Raw genomic sequence first — 26,921 nt, 5'->3', positions numbered from 1 at the left:
GCCACCTCGCCCGGCTAGTTTTTTGTATTTTTAAGTAGAGACGGGGTTTCACCGTGTTAGCCAGGATGGTCTCGATCTCCTGTCCTCGTGATCCGCCCGTCTCGGCCTCCCAAAGTGCTGGGATTACAGGCTTGAGCCACCGCGCCCGGCCAATTCAATGAAATTCTTAATCAAGTCGTAAGAAGATTTTTTACGGGGTAGTCCTAGCCTTTTTCTATGTTCATCTGGAAGAAAAAATGTCTAAGAAGGGCCAAAGGAAATTTTAATGCAGACTTTGATGAGGGGGAACCTACTCTAACAGATTTCAAAAACAAACATAGAGACAGACATCTGCAAACCTGGCGGTTTTACTTCTCATAAAGTTGGCATTTCAAACGTGCAGAAAAGATGAAAGACTAGGGGGAAGATACGGGTTAGGTCATGGCTATCTTATGGAAAAGATAATTTAGGTTCCCTTCTTCATACCATTTTACAACGTAAATTCCAGTTGGGCAATTTGCTGAGGCCCCCTGAAGTCTTGGGGATGACAGTAAATTGGCCCCAGGAATTGAGCCTGGCAGGAGAAGTTTATTTTTACAGGTGTCACAGACAGGACCCCTGAAGCCCTGGCCCCTGCTTCATTTGATTACTGGATATCCCTCCTTCTGGAAGACTCGGAAACCAAACTGGGGTCCCTGTGCTTCCTTATAACCAACAAGCACAGGACCCTAAATGTAGTTACCAAAGCATTAACTCGGCATCTGTGAGCCACTCCAGCAAATAACCACTTTGTTTAACTTTTTTCTAAAAGATACTCTGAGTAACAAATAATCAATCCAAGGTAAGTTGAAGGCCAGTGCCAGTGAGGTATTTTTTAGACCCAATACTGCTGAAACTTTTATTTATGTCATTACTGGCATTCAATCTACCTTCAGAAAAAAACAAAATGAAAATAAAAACAAAACCTGGGTGATTAACTTACTCTGGACAGCTCTATAACTGCCACAAAAGACCATTTTCTTTCTCTTATACCCTCAAACTGGCAAGAAGCCTATTTGTAGACAATATGTGCTCAATAAGAATTTGCTGAGTGAATGACTGAATGAACCAATGATGCGAAGAAGTTTGCAGCTAAGAATAAAGAAATAGAAAAATATGACCAGCAGTCTTATCAGAAATAAAATTGTGGCCATGGAGCTGCCATGGAAGCACCTAGAAAGGAAGGCATGCCTACCATCCTCTTCTTTGGCAACTCAATCACACAATCGTCCTCCTTCAAGTTCTGGTGGTGCGTGCGTGGAACCACGTGCAGTCCTCTGCTGCTGCTTGTACGAAATGCTGGGGGTGTTAAAGCCAACTACAGAGGCCGACAAGGTGTCCAACCATGTCAGGAGCTCCCATGTTAACTAGAAAGTGTTGGAGAACCACCGCAGGCTGTAAGCTAGACTTGTATTTTAGATCAATGACTTGAGGCTCTGGGAAGGATGGATTTGAAGAGAATAAAGCTAAAGTCTGGAGATCACTCAGGAGGCTGCTTCAGCAGTACGGAAGATAATGATGAGTTTCTGTACTAAGAGGCTGTATAAGACAGGAGGGGAGCAGAAAGATTTTACAACCATTTACATGATGAAATTCACAGGTCTCAGAGATGGGCCTGAAGAGGGGAAGAGGTAGGCAGAGTTGAGGCTGCCACGTAGGGGTGACTGTTGGGCACAAGTTGCGATGGAAGATAAAGGATCCTGGGCAAGTCCTCAGAGCACGAGTCCCCAGTCACAAGGGAACAGCACAACTGAGTAAGATCTACCGCAGGTCACTCCTTATTCCAAGTTACCAGACTTTGTGAATGACTGACTTTGTTTTCATTCATAAATGGGGTGAATTTGAGGTGATGTCTAAAATAGACATTCTCACTCATTTGCATCCCAATGCCTGGTCTTGAATGGGAAAGTAAGAGCTGATTTACAGTCAGTGGGTCAGATATTGTGGGTATCCCTCAGCCTCTTTATGCCGTAACCTACAGAGTTATTGGTAAATTAAAGATAAAAGTCATTCACATTATTTTATTCCTCTTATATGATGACTGTGCAACAAAACAAAACAATACCATAAACAAAAATCTAAAAACACAACAACAAAGCAAATCGATATGAGGCTAACAGCATTATCTCCCTAAACAACAGGGATTTCCTAGGAATGTGTCATGCAGGTAAATGTCGTCAGCTCCTTATTTCTCGAAATGGACAGTGGTTGAGAAACAACTGCCCTAGCAGAACCTTCGAACGTGCCACCTCCATCTGAGTGGCTATTGTGCTAACTGCTGTCTTCCATCAACCTGCCACTGAAAAACCACTGCCTCATCTAATGGGGTCTCTGTCTTCTGTGGAGGGTCTATAATATCCTCCCTGCAGAGCACCTGCTCAGAGACACTGACGGGATTCGCAGTGGGGGTGACAGGACAGGGAATGACAAACATTTTTGACAAAACAAAAGTACAAGTTCTGCTATTTAAGACCAAGTGAATGAATTCATCTGAAGGCAAAGAGTTTGCATGAGTGAGTCCTGAGAATTAAGGCTGGAAATGTAGGCATAGTGGAGAGTCTTCAATATCAACCTGAAGGTTCTGAATTTATCCTGTGGGTAAAAGGAACTTCTGGGTTAAGACGGCAGTTAAGCCACATCATCAAACCTCTGGGATTCTTCTAAGTGAACTCAGCTGAGAAGACCAAAGTTAACAAATCTCTCCAAATTTTTATATATATATATAAAATATCCTTTGAATTCTCGCTGCAGTGATATATTAATTCATGGAGTCCTCTTTCATTTTGAGCCTCTTTCTTCCTAATTTTTACAAAGTTAGTAGTTCTACCAGCAGCTGTGGTTTCCTTGCAATCTTAGTTCAAGTATCTTTTAATGCTTTAAAGAATTGCTGCTTCTTACCTTCCTACATTAGTTGCTTTGACTTGCAACTGTACCTTGACATGGAACTGTGGTGACATGGATGACTTACCACAGAGTCACTCCTGGGAACTGCAAAACTCCCTTCTTTATCCTGGGATGCGTCAGACAGGGTAGTACTGTTGAGAGAAGCATCATCTGGCTAGATGGAGAAATAAAAGTACCATTCTTATTCAGGCAAATAATTTCTAATGTGTTTGTGTATTCTGTTCTGTGTTCATACTGAGATATGTGTGGCAATATGTGCAATTATGACTGCCTGTGTGTAGACAATTGCATCCAGCTGCTAGTGCAGCATTACTATGAGCCACCTAGGTGCCTAGCCCTCTAAGGACACTGGCCTCTGTGGCAGACACTGAGGCCAAGATATTTGCCTTAACAATATCCTGGTTTTGTTCCAGGGAATTGGGGTAAATCAAAAAACCTGATTTCCAGGCTCATCTGCAGTTAAGAGGGGTCATGTGGCCAACAAGGTGTAAGTAAAACTTTACCAAGTGTATTTACTAAGAAAAAAAAACAGGTTCAGCTGATACATGCTCATGACAGGACCACAGATGACAGCCTGGAGCTGCCAAGCATCTTGTACAAATGAGGACAACGGGCACCGGGAAGAAGTCAGGGACAGAAAAGCAAGCATGGCTATGCCCATGCAGCTGGCCTATCAGACATGGGCCACCCATCTGAAGGGTCTCTGTGTGAAGCAAAACAACTCCAACTTTTTGATTACATGTATCCAAACACAAACTTAACCAGACTAATCTCATAATCTTTTTTAGCAGATTCTATGACTGTTTTTTGTAGTGAATAGAATTTAGTAGCCATAGTACCAAGGTTTGTTTGTTTGTTTTTTTTTTAAATAAAGCTGGAACTAAGAGATTTTTGTTGTAGTGTAGTATGGTGCCACTGAAATTAAGATGTGAATATTATTTTCTTCAGCAACGAAACTTACTGCAAAACTTAATGTATTTGATTAAATGCCATTCTTCATTTTGCTTGACTGTATTTTCTCAATTTTCTAGAGACATTACACATTACTTTACAAAATGAACAAAGATCTTTTTTTTCTTTTTTAAAGAAACAAATAAGAAACAAGAACTAGTACAAGAAATTTAAGTCGGCTGGGCATGGTGGCTCATGCCTGTAATCCCAGCACTTTGGGAGGTTGAGGCGGGAGGATCACCTGAGGTCAGGAGTTTGAGACCAGTCTGGCCAACATGGTGAAACCCCATCTCTACTAAAAACACAAAAACGAGCCGGGCATGGTGGCGCATGCCTGTAGTTCCAGCTACTTGGGAGGCTGAGGCAGGAGAACTGCTTGAACCCGGGAGGCAGAGGGTACGGTGAGCCAAGATCGTACCATTGTACTCCAGAATGGGTGACAAGAGCAAAACTCTGTCTCAAAAAAAAAAAAAAAAAAAGAAATTTAAGTCAACATGGTGAAACTGATAAGCTACCTCCCCTGCCACCCAAATAACTACAAGTGGCAGAAAAACATATATTTTTTTAAAAGAAAAGGTTTTGAATAGCACTGGAAACCAGCCAAGAATTCCACAGCAGGCCAAATGAGAAATGTGTAGGTGTAAAGCAAACGGGATGGGTTTGGTAAGATAAAAATCTCCTCCTAAAAGCAACATTAAGATAAAATGTCTAGGAAGGGAAGAGAAAAACAAATAACGCAGAATGAACAAAGAGTAAGAAAAGGCCGCAGACAAATAATTAAGACATGTTTAGAAAAATAGGAGCCAGGCCGACCTCTCTTGCCATAAATATGTAGACAGCAACTAAATATAACCCAAGGAAAAAACACCAAAAAAATGCGATCTAAATTAAATGAAACTGTTGCCTTGGGGATGGATGAATTCCTAGCTTGAGTATAGAAGTCTAAGGGAGAAGGAACTCAGGATGCCACAACAAAAGACATGGAGGGGAGAGCAAGAAATGAAATCAGCTTTTATTTCCCTCATTAGTTTGGTTTTGCATCTGGGGAGCCTGCGTACTAAGCAACCTATCCCCTTTACACATGTTAAAGTTAAGCATCCCCCCACTCACACAAACACACAATCAACAATTTTGGCCTTTCTGGAAAATAGATCAACTGCAAAGGAAACATACAGCAATTTCCTATACAAATCAATCAGAACATCAATAAAGTCCAGCTCTATGCCTCTGCAGAAAACTTTAGAGGCCCAGTGAGCTGTAATTCCTTCTACCTGCAATGTGCCGACAGCTTCTGCCTTGAGAACACCTTTCACACACTGTGTCCTTAGGTGAAGGCGTACGATGAATCCTATCATCCCCCTGCTGTAAAAGACTCTGATAGACAGGGTTGGGGGAGAGGCTGGGGAGGAGGGCAGGATGAAACACCTCGGACTGATAGTCATGGTTGGAAGCTCTCCCTCCACTGGAGGCACAACCTAAAACCTGGAAACACTCGCTGCCACCCAGCGGGAGGCGTGCAGGTCCCTGACCACATGGTACTGACTTCAGTGTGCCCATCACAGATTGCCACACATTCCAAAAGCTAATGCGTTCTCCACACGTGATGTTTACATTTCCAAAATAACTGGCAAAAACTAAACGTTTATATCTATATTGATACTGGAAAAATATTTATACAGGAGTCTGTTATTTTTTCTGTGTGAACCCATGAAGACCTAGCTTTCGTTGACAACATCCCTCCACACAGGATATGCAATAGAAAATGATTTTCTGTTGTTGTTTCTGCCTGTAGATCTTTCGTAATGATAGAATTTAGTTATTTTAGATTTACCTATTAAATTATTCTTTACTAAGTTTAACAGCTATGGGTGATGGGGAGATGCGGCTGTGTTTGCTGACAATCTGAATTATGTAGCATCTTTACCTAAGGGAAATGAGAATTTATGTCTTTTATTCTACATTTGTACACATAAATGTTCTGGGCAGCATTATTTGTAAGAACTCCAAACTGTAAACAATCCAAATGTCCATCATCAGGTGAACATCAATAGTGTTATATTTATACAATGGAATATTATTTACTAATGGACTAAATTCCTAAAACATGCAACAAATGAATGAATATCAAAATTATTATAAAGAAGCCAGACATAAAAGAACATACTATAATTAGACTTATAAGAAACGAGACACCAAGCTAAGGTGTTAGAAATCACAGCTGGGCTTGCTTCTCCAGGACGGGCGGCCTGTTGACTGACAGGGCCCAGGAGAAATTTCTGGGTAATGGAGATGTTCTATATTTTGATTAACTGTAATTACATGGGTGATCACGTTTGTGAAAATTAACTGAAGCTGGGTGTGGTGGTACACACCTGTAGTCCCAGCTACTTGAGAGGCTGAGGAGGGAGGATCACTGGAGCCCAGGAGTTTGAGGCTGCAGTGAGCTATGATTGTGCCAGTGCTCTCCAGGCTGGACAACAGAGTGAGACCCTGTCTCTCAAAAACAAAAAACAAAAACACAACCGAAATTATTGAATTATACATCTAAAATGTATGCACTTACAGTTTGTAAGTTATACTTCAATTTAAGAAAACATAAAAATTATTTGATTTCCTAAAAATCATGTAATTCTTACCTTCTGAGAAACTTAAAAGGGCCATTGCTGCTTTGAATTGAGATGATATTGCTATAATAATGGGTATATTAGAGATTAAAAATTGCTTTGGGAAATAATTTGTTTGCCAAACATTACAAAAAGAGTGAGACAAGCTAAATAGAGATACAATAATGACCAAGAAAAAATTTTCAAATCTGGAGCATAAAGAAAGAAAACTAGAAAACAGAGCAAACAGAGTAATATGAGCTAATTTCACAGAATCCTTAGGGTGTCGCTTTTCTAGCCGGAAGTCTCTGTGACGGGTGCTGCCTTTGTCCGAGTTCTGTTCGGGCCCACTGGGTTCATTCCGCCCACTTGGCCTAGCAGGCTGCACTCGTCTTGTGCTACTGGCCCAGATGCCAGGCCTGCCAAGGGCAAGCTAGGTGCAGAGTGGCAAGGGGTGTGTGAGCAAGCACAGGGTCCAGCCACAGCACAGAGCCAGTCACGTCGGCTGCCGTGGGGCAGGCAGCTCCAGGTGCCAGTACAGGCACTGGCTCTGTACAAGGCTATGGCTGGACCAGGCGTACCACAGGGGGCTTCCACTGTGGACACCAGGGAATGCGGTGATACCTAGAAGCTTGGAGATCCCTGGAACTGCAGAGCCCCAAAGAGGGTGTCACAGCCCTGGCTCAGAGAGCCCCTAGGTCTGGGCTCCCCAAAGGGCCACAGCTCTTCTCTCTCCTTCTAGTTGCCCACAATGTGGTAAGTGGGAAGCGTGTTTCCGCCCTGTTTGTGTTATAGCTCTTTCAGTCTCACCATTTGACGGGTCCCAAGTTCTAGTCCCAGGTCCAGGAAAAATGAGGTACAGGGACAATGGGAGGGTGAGCAAGACAGAGGAGCTTCACTGAGAAACAGAACAGCTCTCAGGAGACCACTAGTGGGTAACTCCTTTCTGCAGACAGGTCACCCTGAAGAGACCTGAAAGGGATAGCCCTTGTAGCCCCTGAGGTCTGTGTAACTCGCTGAGTTTGGGGGTTTTTATGGGCTCAGAAGGGAGGAAGTGCATGCTGATTGGTCCATGGGTGGCCATGGGCGGGCCTGGAAAAAGCACCATCTAATTGGTTGAATGGTCATCAATGAAGTCCTCAGTCAGGTCAGTGGACTTCACCCAGAACTGGCAGCCCATCCTCCTGGCTTCAGGCTGTTCCTGGCTTGAAGGTGGGGTTTCACCTGGTACCTTCCCCTTTCTGCCCAGCAACCTGTCTGCCTCCCACCATCAACATGCCATCTGCAGTGCCCAGGCTGTTCCTGCTGAGGTGTACCTGCAGGCCTGTGCTGAGCTGCCCTCAGCACCCACCTCGGCCTCCCTCCCATTCTGGTTGGTGCCCAAAGTTCAGAGGAGGGCCAAGGCGGCAGGGGCTGGAGTGTAAGCACTGACCTGTGCACACCCTGTGGGGTTGCGACAGCACCCGGGCTGGGCCACAACTTTGCTCCACACTGGAGTGGGCACCAGGAGCACGGAGAGGCCAGGGAGCATGAGCAGGCACTTCCAAGCCTGTGGGAGGAGGGGTTTCCCAGGCCACCAAAAGTACAGAGATGCCCAGGTCCAGAGCTGCAGGTGGGCGACTGCAGCTGTGCCTGGGAGCACTGGGCTCCCACCCTGCCAACTCAGTAAGGGGCAGGGCTCCCGCCTGCTCCTGGCTCCTGCTGGCCCCACAGAAGGCACAAACCTGGCTGCACCTCCCTTGCTGTAGCTGGTGTCTTCGCAGAGGCAGCTCCAGAGGGGCCTGCCTTCAATAAAATTTAGGAGCTATTCAAATTCGATTGAAGCAAAGCATCCAGTATGTGCTCTTGAAAGGTGGGAGTGGGGAGAAAAATAATTTAAGACATAATAGAAGAAAATATCCAGCAACTGAAGAAAGAAAATTACTCTTAGACAGAAAAGACCCACTCTGTGCTGACCAGGATGAAAAAGATAAAAAGAAGATCTTTGTGAAAGTTCAGAATTCCAGCAATAAGTTCAAACTAAATTCAAAATTTATAAAATTGTAAAAGTTGCAGAGAGAACAAACACAAAAACCTAGAGAAGTTTATTTATAAAGGAATGAGGTCCAGGCAACTAAAATAAGAAGAGAAAAAACTTATGGTCACACTAAGGGTGTAACAGTTTGTCAAAAAAAAGAGAGAGAGAGAGAGAAATTCTACTGAACAAGTTTTCCAGGAGAGTGAACATTTCCTGTTAAAAATGGACAGTCAGTTGTCACATGTTCCTAATGTAACCCCTCCCTGAGACCAATCTGGTTCAACTTTCATGTAACTAAGTGGTGAATTATTTTTTAGTTACCACTGTGAACCCAAAATATCTGAGACAGGTCTCAGTCAATTTAGAAAGTTTATTTTGCCAAGGTTAAGGACGTGCCCATGACACCATCTCAGGGTATTCTGACAACATGTGCCCACGGTGGTCACAGTACAGCTTGTTTTTATACATTTCAGGGAGACATAATACACCAATCAGCACATGTAAGATTTACATTGGTTTGATGTGGAAAGGTGAAACAACTTGAAGCAGGGGCTTCAGGTCATGGGTAGATTTAAAAACTTTCTTAATGGGCTGGGCACAGTGGCTCACGCCTGTAATCACAGGACTTTGGGAGGCCGAGGAGGGTGGATCACCTGAGGTCAGGAGTTTGAGCCCAGCCTGACCAACATGGTGAAACCCTGTCTCTACTAAAAATACAAAAAAATTAGCTAGGTGTGGTGATGCATGCCTGTAATCCCTGCTACTTGGGAGGCTGAGGGAGGAGAATTGCTTGAACTCGGGAGGCAGAGGTTGCAGTTAGCCGAGATCATGCCATTGCACTCCAGCCTGGACAACAAGAGTGAAACTCTGTCTCAAAAAAAAAAAAGAAAAACTGATTGGCAACTGGTTATTAGTAGAAAGGAGTGTCTGAGTTATGACAGGGGTTGTGGAGACCTACGTTCTGTCATGCAGATGAAGCCTCCAAGTAGCAGGCTTTAGAGAGAATAGATAGTAAATGTTTATCAGACTTAAGGTTTGTGTTGATGTTAATGCTAGAGGGTATAATGAGGCATGTCCAACCCCTCTTCCATTGTGGCCTGAATGAGATTTTCAGATAACTCTGGAATACCCTTGGCAAAGAGAAAGGGTCCATTCAGATAGTTGGAGGCCATAGAATTTTATTTTTGGTTTACACCATGGACCCCGAGGTTGAAGGTCACGCAACATGAGCATAACCAGATGAACCAAGCATGCAACCATGGGTGGAACCTAAGTGCTCAGAATGAGGAACGGGGACTGAAGTAAGCAGACACCATATGGCAGGATGTAGCATCCAATCAGATTGAGCCCTGGCATCACCCCATGGCAGGATTCAGTCAAAGCAGGCCTCCTGGCATCACCTTATTGCAAGATTCAATCAGATCACACCTCATTACCCTCTGACTATAAAACTTGCTCCAACCCCCAGCTCAGTGAGACAGATTTGAGCATTTCCTCCTATCTCCTTGCCATTTGAGTTGAAAAAAACCTTTCTTGCTACAAAACTTGGTGCTTCATTTTTCTTTCCATTTTGCATGGGCAAACTGACCCAGTTTGGTTTGGTGACACTAAGGGGTATCAACAAGGTGTCAGAGCCTCCTAAGCATCCTGTAAGTATAAGGATTAAGTCCACATGCTAAGGCAGCAACACGAAAGGAAAAAGTTCTTAGTCCATGCTAAGGCTACTACTACATTGCTTTTGCAGTTGTACAAGCCTTGGTTAACTCTCCATTAATTTCTTAATTTTGTGATTTAAAAAAAAACCCTTCTACTTGCTTAAAATTAAGTTCCTTAGATTTTCTTTTATATGAAGCAAACAGATATAACTGATGATTTTTAACAAATGGTCTGATTGTATTTTACAGTAAATTATGAATCGATAGCAAGTACAGCTATTTGGTTATCATTTAAGACACTGGAAATAAACTAAAGGGATTATTTTACATTTTCAATAAACTAATACCTTGACAGATTATTTCATTTATGTTGACTGTACATAAGGAAGGTGTCTTCTTTTATCCATATAGGAATTGATTTGTAAGGCAGGTTTCTGACTACTGTAGATTGGATTGTAAACATTTTGTAAGTGCTTGGGTTTAGTAGCATGTGTGATTAGAGTCAAGGGTCATTCATATGTAACACAGGAATAGATTGTTTATTGTAAGTAGTTTACTGAAAAATAAATATGTTGTCTATTAATGAGATTTATAAGATATTCAATGGACTTTTAAAAACAGGATTATTGAGATACGTCATATATGCAATTAACTGTACATAAAGTATATATAACATACAATTTGATGAGTTTTGACGGCTATATAGACCTATGAAACCATCACCACAGTCAAGGTAATGAACAAAACAAGCACCCCCCAAAATGGACTCATGCCTCCTTTGAATCTCTAGTTCTCTCCCCTCCTCACCCTCCCTCCTGTCCCCAGGAGCCAATCAATGATCATCTTTCCCCCATTATAGGTTAGTTTACATTTTCTATCATTTTGTGTGAATCAAATATTTTTGGGTCTGGCTTCTTTCACACAGTATAATTATTCTGAGATCCATCTGTGTTGTACATATCAATAGTTTGTTGCTTTTTATTGCTGAGTAATATTCCATTTTGTGGACATACCACAATTTTTTTATCCATTTACCTGCAAATGGCCATCTGGATATTTTCAGTTTGGGGCTGTTACAAATAAAATTGCTATAAACATTGTGGATAAGTGTTTGTGTGTATATATATCACTTATGAGTCAAATGGTTGGGTCTTATAGTAGGTATATCCTTAATATTTTAAGATGCTGCTAAGTGGATAAAACATGTTACATTCCTGACAACAACATATGAAAGTTCTGGCCGGGCACGGTGGCTTACGCCTGTAATCCCAGCACTTTGGGAGGCCGAGGCAGGCGGATCACGAGGTCAGGAGATCGAGACCATCCTGGCTCACACAGTGAAACCCCGTCTCTACTAAAAATACAAGAAAATTAGCCTGGCGTGGTGTTGGGCGCCTGTAGTCCCAGCTACTTGGGAGGCTAAGGCAGGAGAATGGTGTGAACCCGGGGGGCGGAGCTTGCAGTGAGCCGAGATCGTGCCACTGCACTCCAGCCTGGGAGACAGAACGGGACTCCATCTCAAAAAAAAAAAAAAAAAAAAAAAGTTCTAATTGCTCTGAATCTTTGGCACTGCTCGGTATTGTCAGTCTTTTTAAGTTTAGCCATTCCATAGGGTATCTAGAAATATCTTATTGTGGCTTTCTTTACATTCCCATAATCATTAATAACGCTAAGCACCTTTTCACGAGCTTACCTACTCAACTTGAGCTCATTTACCACTGAATATTTTCCTTAAAAATTACCTAAGGTAGATAAGTATGTTGAAATCTGTGGTTGCCCAACCATCTTAATTATATTGCACTTTTTTCAAGTTTTGCTCAACTGTCTTGAAGAAATGGCTTATTTCATGCCTACCACCATCCCCCCCAACTATAACTTACCATGGAACCACTTGCCTTGATAACTCTTGGAAGCTCTCTTTCTTCCTTGGTGCCATCCAACTGATTAGTGTGGTTGTCACAGGTATCACGAGGCTAACAGAAGAAATCAAAGCCACGTTTATCTAGGCCTATCTTTCCAAATATGATTGCGTATTTACATATGCATTACTCTACAGTTTTTATATATAGGTACAGCTTCCTGGAGATATATACAATTAATGACTACCTGGGCACTGATAACAGCACTTACCCATTCATTCATAATAATATTGATCCTCAAAAATGCCATGTACTGTAACAGAATTGGTCTCAGAAGCAGACTCTGCTAGCTTCCTGCCAAAACCCACTTTCTTTTCTTTCCTAATTTATGAATATCATGATTTTGCTCCAAGATGCTATGTTCTAACTAAAAAGACTGAGTGTGATCATCTGATGGTTATATCCAGTAAGATATGAATGTAATTCTACTTGGTGGAGTGTCCAGGAAAGCTAATGTTTTCTTGTGAAAGTGGATGAAGTCAGCTTCTTTCAGAAGCATTGACATGGTGCCTGTGATGTCCAGACATCCTGTAAGTATTAACAATTGGCCCATACACTAAGGGGGGCAGAATGGAAAGAAGAAAAAATTGATAGATCCATGCCAGGGCAGCCATACCAGCCTTGGCCTTCCTCCTTAAGCTTCTTGTTTTGTAAGAAAACCTCTAATTGTCTAAGTCTGATCTAACTGACAAAACCATGCTATTTCAAAGTGACTTTATGATTGTATTTTGCAATGGTTTGTAAACCAATATCAAGAGAAAATCCAACATCATGAAAAAGAAGTACAGTGATAAACATTCTACAAAAAGCAGATAATTGAGGAAAGAGAAGAACATTTATAATTTTTTTTAGAGAGATTTGAGAGGCAGTTGCAACAAGAAGTCAGGAACTAAGTATAACAATAAAGGGGAAATCAGTGGAAAAAGAGGCATTCTTGTGAATTAACAGTATGATTGTTGAATTATAAATGCAACAGGGGCCAAGTTATAATTACTCATGGCAAACATTAAAATTAAGTCTCTACAAGAATAATGCAGACAAAATCTACTAGCAGACAAACAGAAAAAAAGATATGGAAAATAACTGACAATTTAAGATATGTGAGTTTAATCCAAACAGGGAAAGGAAGAACAGAAAAAGTGGAAAGAAATAATTACAGAAATAATGGGAAGAGAATGTTCAGAATTCAAAGGAAAGGAAGTTATCAGAAACAAAAAGCTGAGTGCTGATGATGATGAGAAAAAGAAAGATTTCATATCCTAATGATATTCAGTTCTCCAACAATAAAAATACACCTACAAGGTTTCCAGAAATATAAAAATGAAAGCAGGATATAAATAAAGGAATAAGTTTTAGGGAGGCATCAGACTTCTCAACAGTAACACAGTATGAAAAAGCAGATGGGCCAATGGCTATACATTACTGTAGGAAACCGATTTAGGGCCTAGCATCTTGATACTCACCAATTTAGGACTCAAGTTTTTTGGATTATAAAAATTTAGTATCCAGAGACATTTCTTGCCAGATTTGCTCAAAGAGTAAAAGGCACAATCTGCTAAGAAGATGTAACATTCTGTAATATATGTGATTATGTAAGTTGGTATTTTTACTGTTCTACGTAGTCATTTCATTATATTCTCCTTCATCACCCTTCTGCAGGACAGGACAGTGCCTGCCACCTCACTCCATAAACTGCCCAGCAGCTCACAGGCATGCCTAGAATAACTTCAGCGTTCTCTCCCATCTCAGTGAGAAGTTTCTTCCTGTGTTTGGCACCATGCTTACCCCGGCTAACATTTTTTTTTTTGAGAGAAGGTCACCCAGTCTGAAGTGTAATAGTGAGATCATAGCTCACTGCAACCTTGAACACCTGGGCTCAAGGGATCCTCCCGCCTCAGCCTCCCAAATAGCTAGAACTACAGGAACATGCCATTGCACCTGGCTCATTTTTAAATTTTTTTTTTTTTTCTAGAGACAGGGTCTTGCTTTTTTGCCCAGGTTGGTCTCAAACTCCTGGGCTCAAGACAGACTCCTGCCTTGGCCTCCCAAAGTGCTAGGATTACAGGCGTAAGCCGCCACACCTGGCCCTGATTCACCTTTACAAGGTGGTATGACCTTCAATGATTTGAAATGAAAGGCATAGTGAGAGCCACGTGAGAGAACATTTTGCCCATGAGGAGACTGGGAGGGATAAGGAACAGAGGAGGCTTGCTGTAATTATGCTTCTGTCTGCACGTCCTGAGGATGCCCGAGATCCTTCTGGTACTTTGATTATTCACTCTTTCATATGGAGCTCAAGACAGAACGGCTTTACTTACCCCAAACTGACAGCCAATGGGTTGGCATAGCTTAATTGGGTTGGGGTGGGTGGCAGCCAAGGGGAGACAAATGCAGGGTGGGTTAATGTTTGCCTTTGGCCGATGTAAAATCATTTCGCAAACATTCCATTCAAAGGCCAACTGCTATCTTACCTGATAACTGTGAATTACCATGTCTCACCTTCTAACCATTGCCATTGCTTTTGTTTGCATTTTAAATTCACTTTTAAGCTAATATATAAAAATCCTGTGTGCAGGGGCCATGTCTCCTTATTTTACTGCTGTTGTCTAGAGTGCTAGGCACTTAGTGAGTGTTCACTAAATACCTACAACTGCTTCCTGGTGATTACCCTATAAACCTGACTCTGATCATCACTTTTTAAGGGAACAAGAGAAGGTAAGGGCAAATGAAAGAAGTTTTACCCCCCATACACCTAGAAATATATTATATTGAGAGATCTGCAAAAAAGAGTACCATAGCAGGTCTGACACACACTTGAGTTTCAGGAGGTACGCACTATTTCCTCAATGTTAAGACTGGCTCATGGATCCTAAATTGTTTGTGCAAACAATATGGCTTATACTGAATACCGGCTTTCCTTCTGGGAGTCTGGAATTTTGTGGTGTACTAGGTAGAGGGTGCCTATGTGACCAACCCCGATAAAAACTTGGGGCTCCTTGGCTTTATTGAACTTTCCTGGTAGAAACAGTTTGTTGCTGGAGGAATTAATCCTGTCCTGCGTTACCCCCTGAGAGAGGACTCTTGGAAGCTTACGTAGATTCCCTGGACTTCACTCCATGCACCTTTCTCTTTGCAGATTTTGCTCTGTATCCGTTTGCAGTAACAATTCCAGCCATGGGTAGGGCTATTTGCTGCGTCCTGTGAGTCCTTCTAAACCACTGAACCTGGCCATGGTCTTGGGAACCCCTCACCCAGGAGGAAACCAGAATATATATTTTTGATATTTAAACTAATATATTTTACAATTCCATATATAAGTGTTTGAAGATTAGCACTTGTCTAACCTACACACCCACACACACACATACACACACACCCCATCTCATCCTTTCATGATTATCTACATTGTTATCTTCTGTTTCATATGGTTAGATTTGAAAAAGGTAAGAAGTACATTTTTCAAACTTTATCGGCCTCTGCTTGCCTGATGCAATGTCTGCAGTCCAGTTTAAAAATCTACTCACAAAGGATGCAACATACCATTGTAAAATAGAAGTCCCTCTCTAATATACTGAGAGAGAAGAAGTTCTGTGAAAACTCACCATATTTTTCCTCTAGTTTGGAAAAAGGCAAAAGATGGAACATAAGAAAAAAATGATACAAGGTTAAATACATAAAATAAACCCAGAATAATGAGAATCCCTAGTAGGGGTGGGGGTGCACGTCTGGTGTGAGATCGAAATTAAGGCTCGATATGATGAGCTGCCTGGAAATCGGGTGAGATCAGATGGCATAATAGCAAGTTCTCCCCACTGTGCTCCCGCAGAGAAGGTCCCCCAGTCAAACAACCCTCCTTATCCAGAGGACAGTTCTTGTGTATCTCTGAGTAGTATTTCAGTTCCCTGCCAGCCCATGGAATTACTCAAAAACCCAATCACTTTCTCCTGTGGGAGCCAGGGAACAGCCTACCCTCTTAATGCTACGAAGCCTGCAGACCCTGCTTGCTCACCCTGCTCCCAGGAGCAGCCTACATGTGACCCTGTGTGGCATGCAGTGTCCTCCTCTCCCAAGCTGTGAGGATACGTGACTAATAAACTGCTGTCGATTACACGTGACCAGTGTCGGGTGCTGTGTGTTCAGCCACTCCCATAATCCAAGGGTGGAGAGCTTGCCCTCATCAACGGGGCAAAGAGAAGACAACCAAAACAGAAGGTAGAGCCAGGTGGGACACAAGGCTCACAGAAACCCACTTTTTAGAAAGGCTTCAGTGTCTGCTCTCACTTGCCCTCCTCTGGCTGAGGGGTGAGACACTGGATGCAGCAAGGGGAACAGGGAGAGCAGAGAGGGGCAAACGCCTTGGGCCAAGTGTCCTGTTGGGAAGGAAGGAAAAATATAATAAAATTAGAAAAAGGATTAAATTAGAAAAGAAAATAGAGACAAAATCTGCAAAACACGATTGCTCACAGTGCCTGCTGACTATACTCCACACCCAGACCTTGGTCTACCCTCAGGCAACAGAAGAGTGGCCCGAACACAAACTGGCCACATTCAAACCACTCAGCAGACTCTTAGGACAGACGAAGAACCTGTTTCCAGATAGAGTGTCTCACACGAAATCTATATAACATAAAAAGAAACTGTGCAGAAACAAAACATCATCATCATCATCATCGCCATCTTCATCATCATCATCATCATCATCATCGCCATCTCCATCCGATCAAGGGTGGGAAAAGGAATTATTCTTGGAACAGCAAAGAATCCTTCTTCCTCTAACAGGAAGGAAAAAACCTGAAGCTAAAGAGAAGGAAACATACTGAAGTATAACAGAGGAAAGTCTCTGACTGTAAATGAGAAATCTGCCACCACAAATCCAGGTGGAGGCAGATGTCAGCAAACCCCCGTCCTTCTATGGCTCCTATTCACGATGCACCATTTCAAAAGGTGGACCCAAGCTTCATGACACGTGGTATAGATCACGCATGGGATTCATCTCATAGAAATAAAGCCTTCTACTGAGACAGATTCATTGGCAGTCATGAACTCAGATTCGCATTCTTTGAAACTTTGTACTAAAACGGACCAGATGGGCTCTGATGAAAGGTGTTCATTTCCTGTGCTAGATAGTGTACTTTTTCCCACTTCCCACTACACATTTAAGAAGACATAGTGCGGCCAGGCGCGGTGGCTCAAGCCTGTAATCCCAGCACTTTGGGAGGCCGAGACGGGCGGATCACGAGGTCAGGAGATCGAGACCATCCTGGCTAACATGGTGAAACCCCGTCTCTACTAAAAATACAAAAAACTAGCTGGGCGAGGTGGCGGGCGCCTGTAGTCCCAGCTACTCGGGAGGCTGAGGCAGGAGAATGGCGTGAACCCGGGAGGCGGAGCTTGCAGTGAGCTGAGATCCGGCCACTGCACTCCAGTCCGGGCGCGACAGAGCGAGACTCCGCCTCAAAAACAAACAAACAAACAAACAAACAAACAAAAAAACAAGACATAGTGCAGCTTCCCATGATATTTACATTTAGAATGGTACATATATACCATGGAATACTACACAGTCAGAAAAAGGAATGAGATCGTGTCCTTTGCAGAGACATGGATGGAGCTGGAAGCCGTTATCCTCAGCAAACTAACACAGGAACAGAAAACCAAACACTGCATGTGCTCACTTCTAAGTGGGAGCTGAACGATGAGAACACACTATGGACATACGGTGGGGAACAGAACACACTGGAGCCTGTTCAGGGTCAGGGAAGGGAAAACATCAGGAAGAACAGCTAATGGATGCGGAGCTTAATACCAACGTGATGGGTTGATCTGTGCAGCAAACCACCAGGGCACATGTTTATCTGCGTAACAAACCTGCACAACAAATCTGCACATCCTGCACATGCACCTCAGAACTTAAAATCAAAGCTGAAGAAAAAAATGCAATTCTAATTCCAAAAAAAAAAAGATATTTACCTTTATAAAATAACTGATCTGGGCATGGTGGCTCATGTCTGTAATCCCAGCACTTTAGGAGGGAGGAGGCTAGGAGTCTGAGACCAGCCTGGGCAACATAATGAGATCTCATCTCTATAAAAAATTTAAACATTAGCTGGGCATGGCGATGTGCAGCTGCAGTCCCAGCTACTAGGGTGGCTGAGGTGGGAGGATTGCTTGAGCCCAGGAGTTCCAGGTTACAGTGAGCTATGACTGTGCAACTGCACTGCAGCCTGGGTGACAGCAAGACCCCGTCTCAAAATGAAAAGAACTGAAATGTCAAAATATTTCTTATGGTGGGAATTAAATTAATACTAAAGGATACATGGAGGATAGCTCAAGATTTTCCATGTGAGCTCACCCAAGAGAACAACACTGATCTGACAACTTCCCCCACACTTTGACTTCCGGCTGCAGCTATCACTGTGGGTGTCGTTCTTTCTGTTAGTAAAGGTAGGACATACAGTTATTTGTGAATTGGTTTATTTATTCCTGAGTTTATTTTTAAGAGTCTCTTTTTTTCTTCATTTTTCCATATAAGTGGGCATTTTTTTCCATTAGTTTTTCTGTCTTGAAATAATTATTTTTTCTAACTTCCTTACACTCGGTTTCCCTTGCCTTAACTTACCAGTTGACCGTTTCTACAGGGAATGGACAATACCTCCTCTTTATCCAGAGTCACATCCAAAAGAGGAGTTGGGATACAAAAAAACACCTGGCTATTGAAAAAAATGAAAGTGCATTTTATTTTATTTATAGTTTCCCAAATTTAATTGTGCAATAAATCACTTGTTACGTATACTATGTGTACATTCACAGAGATTTGTGGCGATAACCATAGCTATGATTACTTATGCACTCGTCCTTGCATTTAGCAATTTATCAACCCATACTGAGCACCTACTAACTGCCAGGCTCATTAATAGATACTATTCTCTGTGGAAGACACCACCAACTGTGCACCCCAAACCCAGCCTGTTGTCTTCCTTAAGTTTTCTGATTGTTCTTATGAAAGACAAAAGGAAACTGGATTCACGGTAGGGAAAAACACCACCTACATCGTCTGCTTCAGACAGAAAAACAAACTCACATTTGTATAACACATGATTTCTTGTGTTTTCTGTTATGTGCAGCCAAATGTATATATATGTTATATAATCATTTTTACAGCACACTGTATATTTATATAGTCAATTGTACATCAATTCCACTTTTAGCTAGTTGCTTATCAATTATGAAGCTGAAGATTAATTAGATCGATTTTGCCCAGTTAAATGTGTCACTGAAAGGAACATTTAATTCAGATCTTCTGAATGCTGGAAAATGTATTTGGGTCCTGGAATTCCGTTCATGATGAACAGGACTTTATGTAAACCATGCGTGATGTATCTGGAGACTGATTTAACATTTTTGATTTAATATACAACTAAAACAGGAGTTAAATGTCTATTCCTTTATTATAAAAACACCATTGAAAAACTAAATGTATTAGATATTTAGTGAAATCATAACACTTCTTTGAACCCACAGAAATTGTTATTCTTCACCTTGCCTGTCCATATTTTCTAAGTTTCCAATAACAATTATGTATTACTTTTATTGTAAGAAAAAACACATTTATTTTCTGAAAAGCATAAGTACTACTGAAAAATCAGCACAAGAAAATTCAATCAAGATAGCAAAATGTACAGGTTACCTTCTCCTGTCCCTGCAAATTACTCCAAGTGTCAAAAGATATATCTTTTTAAACGTGCAGTTCTAAAAACCACTGAACATTTCCATTAACAGAACAGAAATTGTTGGAAGTTCCTGGCAGATAAAAATCAGGCAGGAATGGTTTGATAAGGTTAGAGGAAAACCTCAGTCTGTAAAAAGGCGTAAGAGAAAAATGCATAGAAGGTAAAGGCTGATCCAGAAAAAGCCCATTTCCAGACCCCAAATAAACGGATCAGGGAGGCACCCAACACTCAGAAGGACAAAAGTAACTGCAAAATACTTTTCTGAACAAAGAGGCCAGGCAGACCCTTCCCTCCCAGACACTGAAGAGCAGGCAGTAGCTAACTCTCGGTAGTGAGTGACACCTGCCTCGGTGGCAGCGGTGGCTGTCCCAGTGAGGGTGTGGTGGTTGTAGACAGAAGGCTGAATGGCATTTCACGTGGAACCTTCTAAAAGAATATGGACAGGAGTATAAGAAGAGAAGTTCAGTTTGCTTGAAAAGGAAATAAATTACAGTTCTTCAGGACTCCTATGACTTTGGCATTGATGCCATATGTACGTGTCTTTAAAAAACTATTTTATATTTTTAAAATTTTTATATTGTCAACATGGAATTTTTAAACTTAAAAATGTGACTCATACAAATGTAAAATGGGCACATGTCAAACGTTTTGTATTGTTATTTTTTAATTTCTAATTTTTGTGGGTACATAGTAGGTATACCTATTTATGGGGTATATGGGATATTTTGATTCAGAGGTGTCATAATCCAATATGTATGTGTCTTAAGTGAAGGATGACAGTCAACAAACTTCACCATTCAAAAAGGCCCAGACTCCTATTCACAGGAGAGTTCTGGGAGAAAAGAGGACCATACAACTCTCATTACCTATACTAATCAATTAATCAATCTAGTCCTTTCTTAATAAACATAAATCAACAGCCAAGGAGCAAAGTCAGCAGAGCAACAACAATGGAAGAGAAAAACAACGACGCTAAAATAAACACAAGACTCTGAAGGAAGCAGAAAATTAAAGGAAAAGAAGAGAGCTTTGAAATTTAAGGTTTAATTAGTTATTACCTTCAGAGTGCTGAGAGGCTACTGCAGTCAAGAAACAAGAACAGATGCTAGATATAATGAAAGGGAAGTCAGGGCAAGGGGAGGGGCTTCAGTAAATTAGCAATATGACCATTAAATTTTTTTTCTTTTTGAGACAGGATCTATCATTCAGTCTTCCAGGCTGGAGTTAAGTGGCCCAGTCATGGCTCAATGCAGCCTTGACCTCCCAGGCTCACGTGATTCTCCCACCTCAGCCTCCTGAGTAGCTGAAACAACAGGTATGGGACAGCAGGTATGTGCCACCACAACTGGCTAATTAAAAAAATTTTCTTTTGTAGAGACATGGTCTTGCTATGCTGCCCAGGCTGGTCTCAAACTCCTGAGTTCAAGCCATCCTCTTGCCTTAACCCCCCAAAGTGCTGGAATTACAGGTGTCAGCCATCAGGCCTGGCCAAATTTTTAAGGAATGAAAGGCATAGTGTTAAAACAGCTATGGCCAAAATAAGCTTGGAAAATATAAGAACATTTAAGAGACACAGAGGTTCAATCCAAACAGTGCAACAATCATCTAATAGGAGTTTCAGAAGGAGATAATTGAGAAAATAAAATGAACAAATACTTGTTTTAAATGCTAGAAGAAAATACGTAGAACCTGAAAAAAGAACTAGTTCTCAGATTGTAAGAGCTCGCTTAGTACTGACCAGGATGAATTTTTTAAAAAGATAAAGTTGGTGAAATTTCAAGTTTCCAGCAATAAAAATAAAATTCAAAGGCTTCCCCATCTGTTATGTAAAGGAATAGGATTGATGCAGACATTGTACTTCCCCACAGCAATGGTACATAAGAAAAGATAATGGACCCATATCTTACAAACTCTGCAGCCAAGTGATTTTGAGCATGGGATTCTATGTGCAAAAAAAATTAAGAGAAGAACCATATAATCTACATATCTATTTTCTAAATTACTGAATTTATAGATAAGATAAATACTTGTATCTTTGTAAGTATTTTATACAATATAAATCTTTATAAGTATTTTATACAATATAAAGATATAAGTATTTATCTTATACTTATCTATTTTACTTGTACTTATATCCTTACTAGATAAGTATATTGGGTCAAATTTATACATCTAAGATTAATGCAAAATCTCCTTATGAAACTGATTATAAGACTTCACTAAGAAAGTGAAATGGAAAATCTTCAGTAATTATTCAATTAATGTAGGTAAATGATGCCAAAGAAAGAATAAGTAGGGATGGGGAGAAACGAAGGGATAGGGAGGGGGACACACAATTGGTGGGGGCAGGGGGGAAGGGGCGGGGGAGAGAGAGAGAGAGAGAGAGACGGACCCCAGAGACACAGGGCAGGAGAAGGAACAGAGGAATTGGTGTTTATGTTGTCAAATTCAAATAGAAAACTGAAAAAGTTCAGGTACATTCTCTAGAAGCTTCCAAATTTCTTGCAAAAACAGATGCTGAATTTTTTAGGAAAAAAAAATCTGTGAAGATGTTTCTTAGGCCTTATATATTATAAATTTTTTTTAAAAGCTAGGTTTATATAGCTTTTTACATCTCTGACAAGGAACAATCTGAACTTTTTAAGCATCTTAGACAACGCCAAACTTACACTGATTTCATTTCACTGACTGCCCTATTTTCCAAGACAGCACAAGACCTTTTGACTTCCTAGAATATATAGTCTTTCCTTCTCCTGTGCCCACCCACTTCCTTAGTCCCGATTCTCAATTCTCTCTAGAACTGAGGCTTCAGTAGCAGGACTGGAAGGAAAGAGAGGAAGGCAGACATAAGGAAGAACTCTGGGCCATTCCTCACTCCTCACCACAAAAGCACCCTGTTAGGCCCTCCTTTGGTGTTTCTGGGAGTTAGACACCAGTTTATTCCATTTGCCTGTCTTAGTGACGCAAAAGATATTTCATTTTGAGGAACTGAGCACTTTATCTTTCCCTTTGGGGTCTAAATGAAAGAAGGCGGCGCACAAAAAATACCCTTTATCTTGCTGTTTTTCCATTACTAGAAGTCCAAAGTCTTAGGAAATCTGAAGAGAATAGTTACGCATTCTCTAGTAATGCACTGAGTAAATGGAGGATTTGGGAAGAGCCTAGAAACCCTTTTTAATTTCGCAGTTTCCTAGGGAAAAGCAAAATTCAAAGTCTGAAGTATGTGGAAATAGAAGTGAGAAAGACAGCATGGATGCAAAGACTTTAGGATCCTCTCAAGATGATCCTGGAGACAAGTGAAAAATAACCAAGGGAATTTTTTGTTTTCAGAAGAATTCCCAGGTTCAGGCCCTCTTTTTATTTACAGTAATAGCAAATCACCCACTTGCAATTTTTCTAGTCTCCCACCAGCTGGAATCTACTAGGTACTGCATATCTTTGGGATCCACTTTGGTGGATACAAGAAAGGAAGAAAGAAACCACGAGAACAGAAGGGTATCCCAGTGCTCCAGCTAGAACCCAGCAGAACATGTGAGCTTGCCATACCCGAATGCTTAAAAGTGGAAAGAAGGAGAGCTGCTCTTCACGTATTTTGAAAGAAAATTCATTTGAAAGATGAATTTCAAATGAACATGAATGATTATCACAAGTCAAATGTACATCATAAGTCAAATGAACATGAATGGTCATCGTAGGTGAAAGGTATTCATCAGTTAGACCTTTGGCCTAGGAAACAAAGTTTTCCTTTTTCTAATACACCATCCTGAAACAAATTTGTCAATAAATCCCAAAGATTTAGTACAAATAGTACAATTCATATTTGCTTTCCTCTTTCCTTTCTTCAAACAACAAATACAATTTGAAGGGGGAGGCTGACTTAGAAACTTACACTAACTCTTAATCTAAAAAAATTATGGCCGGGTGCGGTGGCTCACGCCTGTAATCCCAGAACTTTGGGAGGCCGAGGCGGGTGGATCACGAGGTCAGGAGATCGAGACCATCCTGGCTGACATGGTGAAACCCCGTCTCTACTAAAAACACAAAAACAAAATTAGCCAGGCATGGTGGCGGGCACCTCTAGTCCCAGTTACTCAGGAGGCTGAGGCAGGAGAATGGCGTGAACTCAGGAGGCAGAGCTTGCAGTGAGCCAAGATTGCGCTACTGCACTCCAGCCTGGGCGACAAAGCGAGACTCCGTCTCAAAAAAAAAAAAAAAAGAAAAAATATTATGTTGGTGAATGTGAATCTAACTAAAACAAGCATTTGACTACTGCTTCTCAAGTAGAAAGTCCCTGAATACTTTCAAAAAGATTGTTAAGAAGTATAATAGCCTTTTCAAAACCCACAAGACACGTTACTTGTCCTTCATTTATTTGGCTGTTCTTATGGAGTCTATCCCAATTTCCCATAAAATCATCCCTTGGTACTGCTGCAGTATCATAGCATACAGGACTCTAAGTGCCACTAGACATAAGGACCAGTTTGTGATCACAAGCCATGATGCTGCTGGGTGATATCTGAATAAGAACATCTGATATGGATGGTCAGATGAAAAATACCAAAACGTCAGGCCCAAGGAATTTAAACCAGCAAGGCAACCCTTTACTACAGTAGGCATCTTGGTCAGGACACCTGTAGCTAATGTCCTTGCCTCACAGTGTGGAAGTCACCTTTACTCAGTTACAGCTGTAGACAATCCCACCATCCAGAAAGACACAGGTTTATACTAGGTTGAAAGTCCAAATAGCTCAGAATTCAAAATGCACTCACCATAAGTTATATCATTATATATGGCAGAAGATTCTAGAGCTATGTTATTCAATACATAAGCTATGAGCTACATGTGACTGTTCATATTTAAATCAATTAAGATTAAGAAAAATTAAAAATTCAATTTCTCACACTAGCCACATTTAAAGTGTCGGTAGTCAGATGTAACTGGAGCTACCATAATGGACGGAAGTAGACCATTTCCATCACTATAGAAAGTTCTAAAGGATAGTGCTATTCTAGGAAGCACAAATGCAAAGGTTAACTGGGCCTATATGAGCTGCCTTGACAACTACCCAATGTGATTACTTTATCTCAAAGAAGATATGGCTTAGAGACAACCTTAAGTAATTTAAATTGGAGAGTGTCTTCAACCATGATTTCTACTCAATACCCCTGAAGTTCTAATGTATGCCATTATTGATACTATAATTAATGAGACAAGAAACCTAAATGAGAGTGATTAATTAGCTTGCCCAGGTAACTTATCTCTAATTGCAGCTGAACATCAAATTTCCTTTTTTCTATATACTAGTTATCCAAAATGTTTCAAGAAGCCCATCTGCATAGAACCTAACCTAGGATCTTGCACAGATAATGCATCTGTCGCATCTGTGATGCAGTTATTGTAATGTAACATTGCAATTATGCAATGAATAAATGAACAAGTAAGCTATAAGACAGAGCTAGCAGTAAAACAAAGGTAGAAGTAGGAAAACATGAGTAATAGCCTTAGATGTAAAATTGTGGACATGAAATTGCTAAGGGTAAGCTAGAACTTCAACCAGCCATGTATCATAAAACATGGGATGTTTCCCTTATGGTTTTCTGAATCATTCTCTTGCCCACTTAATTAATGCTAGTATCTTCCATTTTTTGCCCATTTTAATTTATCTGAATATAAAGGCTACTCTACCTGATCTCTCATCCCCACCCCCGATTCAAACCAAACCACCTGGTCTTGCGTACAAAACTTAAGTCCACTTCCCTAGGACTCCTTTGCCCGACCACAGAGTTTCCATTCAGTGCTGAAATTTAAGTAAAGGGTCCCTGGATTCTACCCACAAAGACTTGTTCCACTGCCAAAGAAGTCCCTCTCTGATTTCAACAAAGAAGGGAATAAGTTTAGTACTGAGGGAGATTGCAGTACAGGAGATAACGATCACTTAAGTTCAAACTTGGAAAAATTTGCACTGTGCTGTCTGCTTTAGTTTTCTCAAAAAGTTAGAATGGAACCACCCAACCAGACATTTCTGATATTTTTTTCTACCCCAGCCCCACCCTACCCCCATCCCCAATCAAACCAAGCACCTTTTGAGCCATGTTTGAGCTCTTACTTACAGGAGATTCCCTGACTCCAAAAATGTCTCTGACATCCCTGATAGATTGCTTATTCTTTTTCCTCATGGTTTGGGTATAGGTATTGTATCTCTTTTCCACGGCAGCTGCTTGGGTTCGAGTCAATGTAGAGAGCAAGGCTTTGCCATCTTCCTCTTCATCACCTGAGATCAGAGTTGATAGACCCACATCTTGCAGCCATTCTGCTTCAAGTTCTCCTTCTGGAAAAGAACATTACCAAGAGAGGGTCAGAATATTTTCTGTATGATTGGATGCCATGTGACTATCAGACAAGAAGTATTGGTAAATAATATTTGTATTCTTTTTACAGTAATTATGGGAAAGAACTACAAGAATGAATGTAAGTCTGCATTGTATTTTTTTAAATAATTTGAATTTTAAAGTATTTTCTAGTACAGTAAGGTAATTAGCAGACTTGGTAAGGTAAATTTTCCTGCTAGAGAGTTAAATATGAGCCATACCTGGCCTACTAATTTCAAAGAGTGACAAAATATGAATATTTAAAGTAAAACTATAATAGAAAAAACCATGATTTAATGGACTACAAGTTGGTTTTTCAATCACTCACATGGAGGTTCAAATGCCAGGACCACCATTCACCAGCTGCCTGATTCCTAAGTCTTATGATATCTCAAGGCCTCAGTGTCCTCTCAGCAAAATGAGTATAGTGAACCTCTATAGTTTTATGTTGTTTTGCATCCTTTTTGAATATGGGCTTAACTTTCTCATACCAGAAGCAGGGCTTAGTCACTCTTGATGTGGTTTCCAGGTGTCCAACTCCTCCCAATTCCTCCACATAGCAGATCCAGGTATCTGCCTTATACAATCACCTCTTGGTGATGACTTCCTATGAGACAGCTGGATACAACCTGCCTGACTCATCCCTCCAACCCACACCCCCTAGATGAACTGCGCAGATAAGGTGCAGTGACCACCTCTCCATCACAGCGCAACTCCCTGCTTGCTCGAAACCTGCCAATTAGGACTCCTAGTGGG

At 41.2% G+C, this 26,921-nt stretch overlaps 1 protein-coding gene across 2 annotated transcripts in view; it reads right to left on the bottom strand.

The window, feature by feature from the left end:
- The window catches only part of ARHGAP28 (Rho GTPase activating protein 28), a 194,043-nt gene that overhangs the window by 55,671 nt on the left and 111,451 nt on the right, over positions 1 to 26,921 (bottom strand). Inside the window, exons 4-6 of one of the 2 annotated variants that reach the window (XM_011957810.1) lie at positions 25,908 to 26,125; positions 12,029 to 12,121; positions 2,987 to 3,076 (exon numbers count right to left, since the gene is read on the bottom strand). In XM_011957810.1, the coding sequence (XP_011813200.1) occupies positions 2,987 to 3,076; positions 12,029 to 12,121; positions 25,908 to 26,125 (401 nt within the window). The remainder of the gene's footprint in view (positions 1 to 2,986; positions 3,077 to 12,028; positions 12,122 to 25,907; positions 26,126 to 26,921) is intronic. The other variant, XM_011957811.1, reaches the window with a different exon arrangement.

The sequence above is a fragment of the Colobus angolensis genome, unplaced genomic scaffold (assembly GCF_000951035.1).
Source record: "Colobus angolensis palliatus isolate OR3802 unplaced genomic scaffold, Cang.pa_1.0 Scaffold45, whole genome shotgun sequence".
NCBI lineage: Eukaryota > Metazoa > Chordata > Mammalia > Primates > Cercopithecidae > Colobus > Colobus angolensis.
The sequence above is the reverse complement of the archived record's forward strand: the minus strand, read 5'-3'. Positions and strand labels throughout refer to the sequence as shown.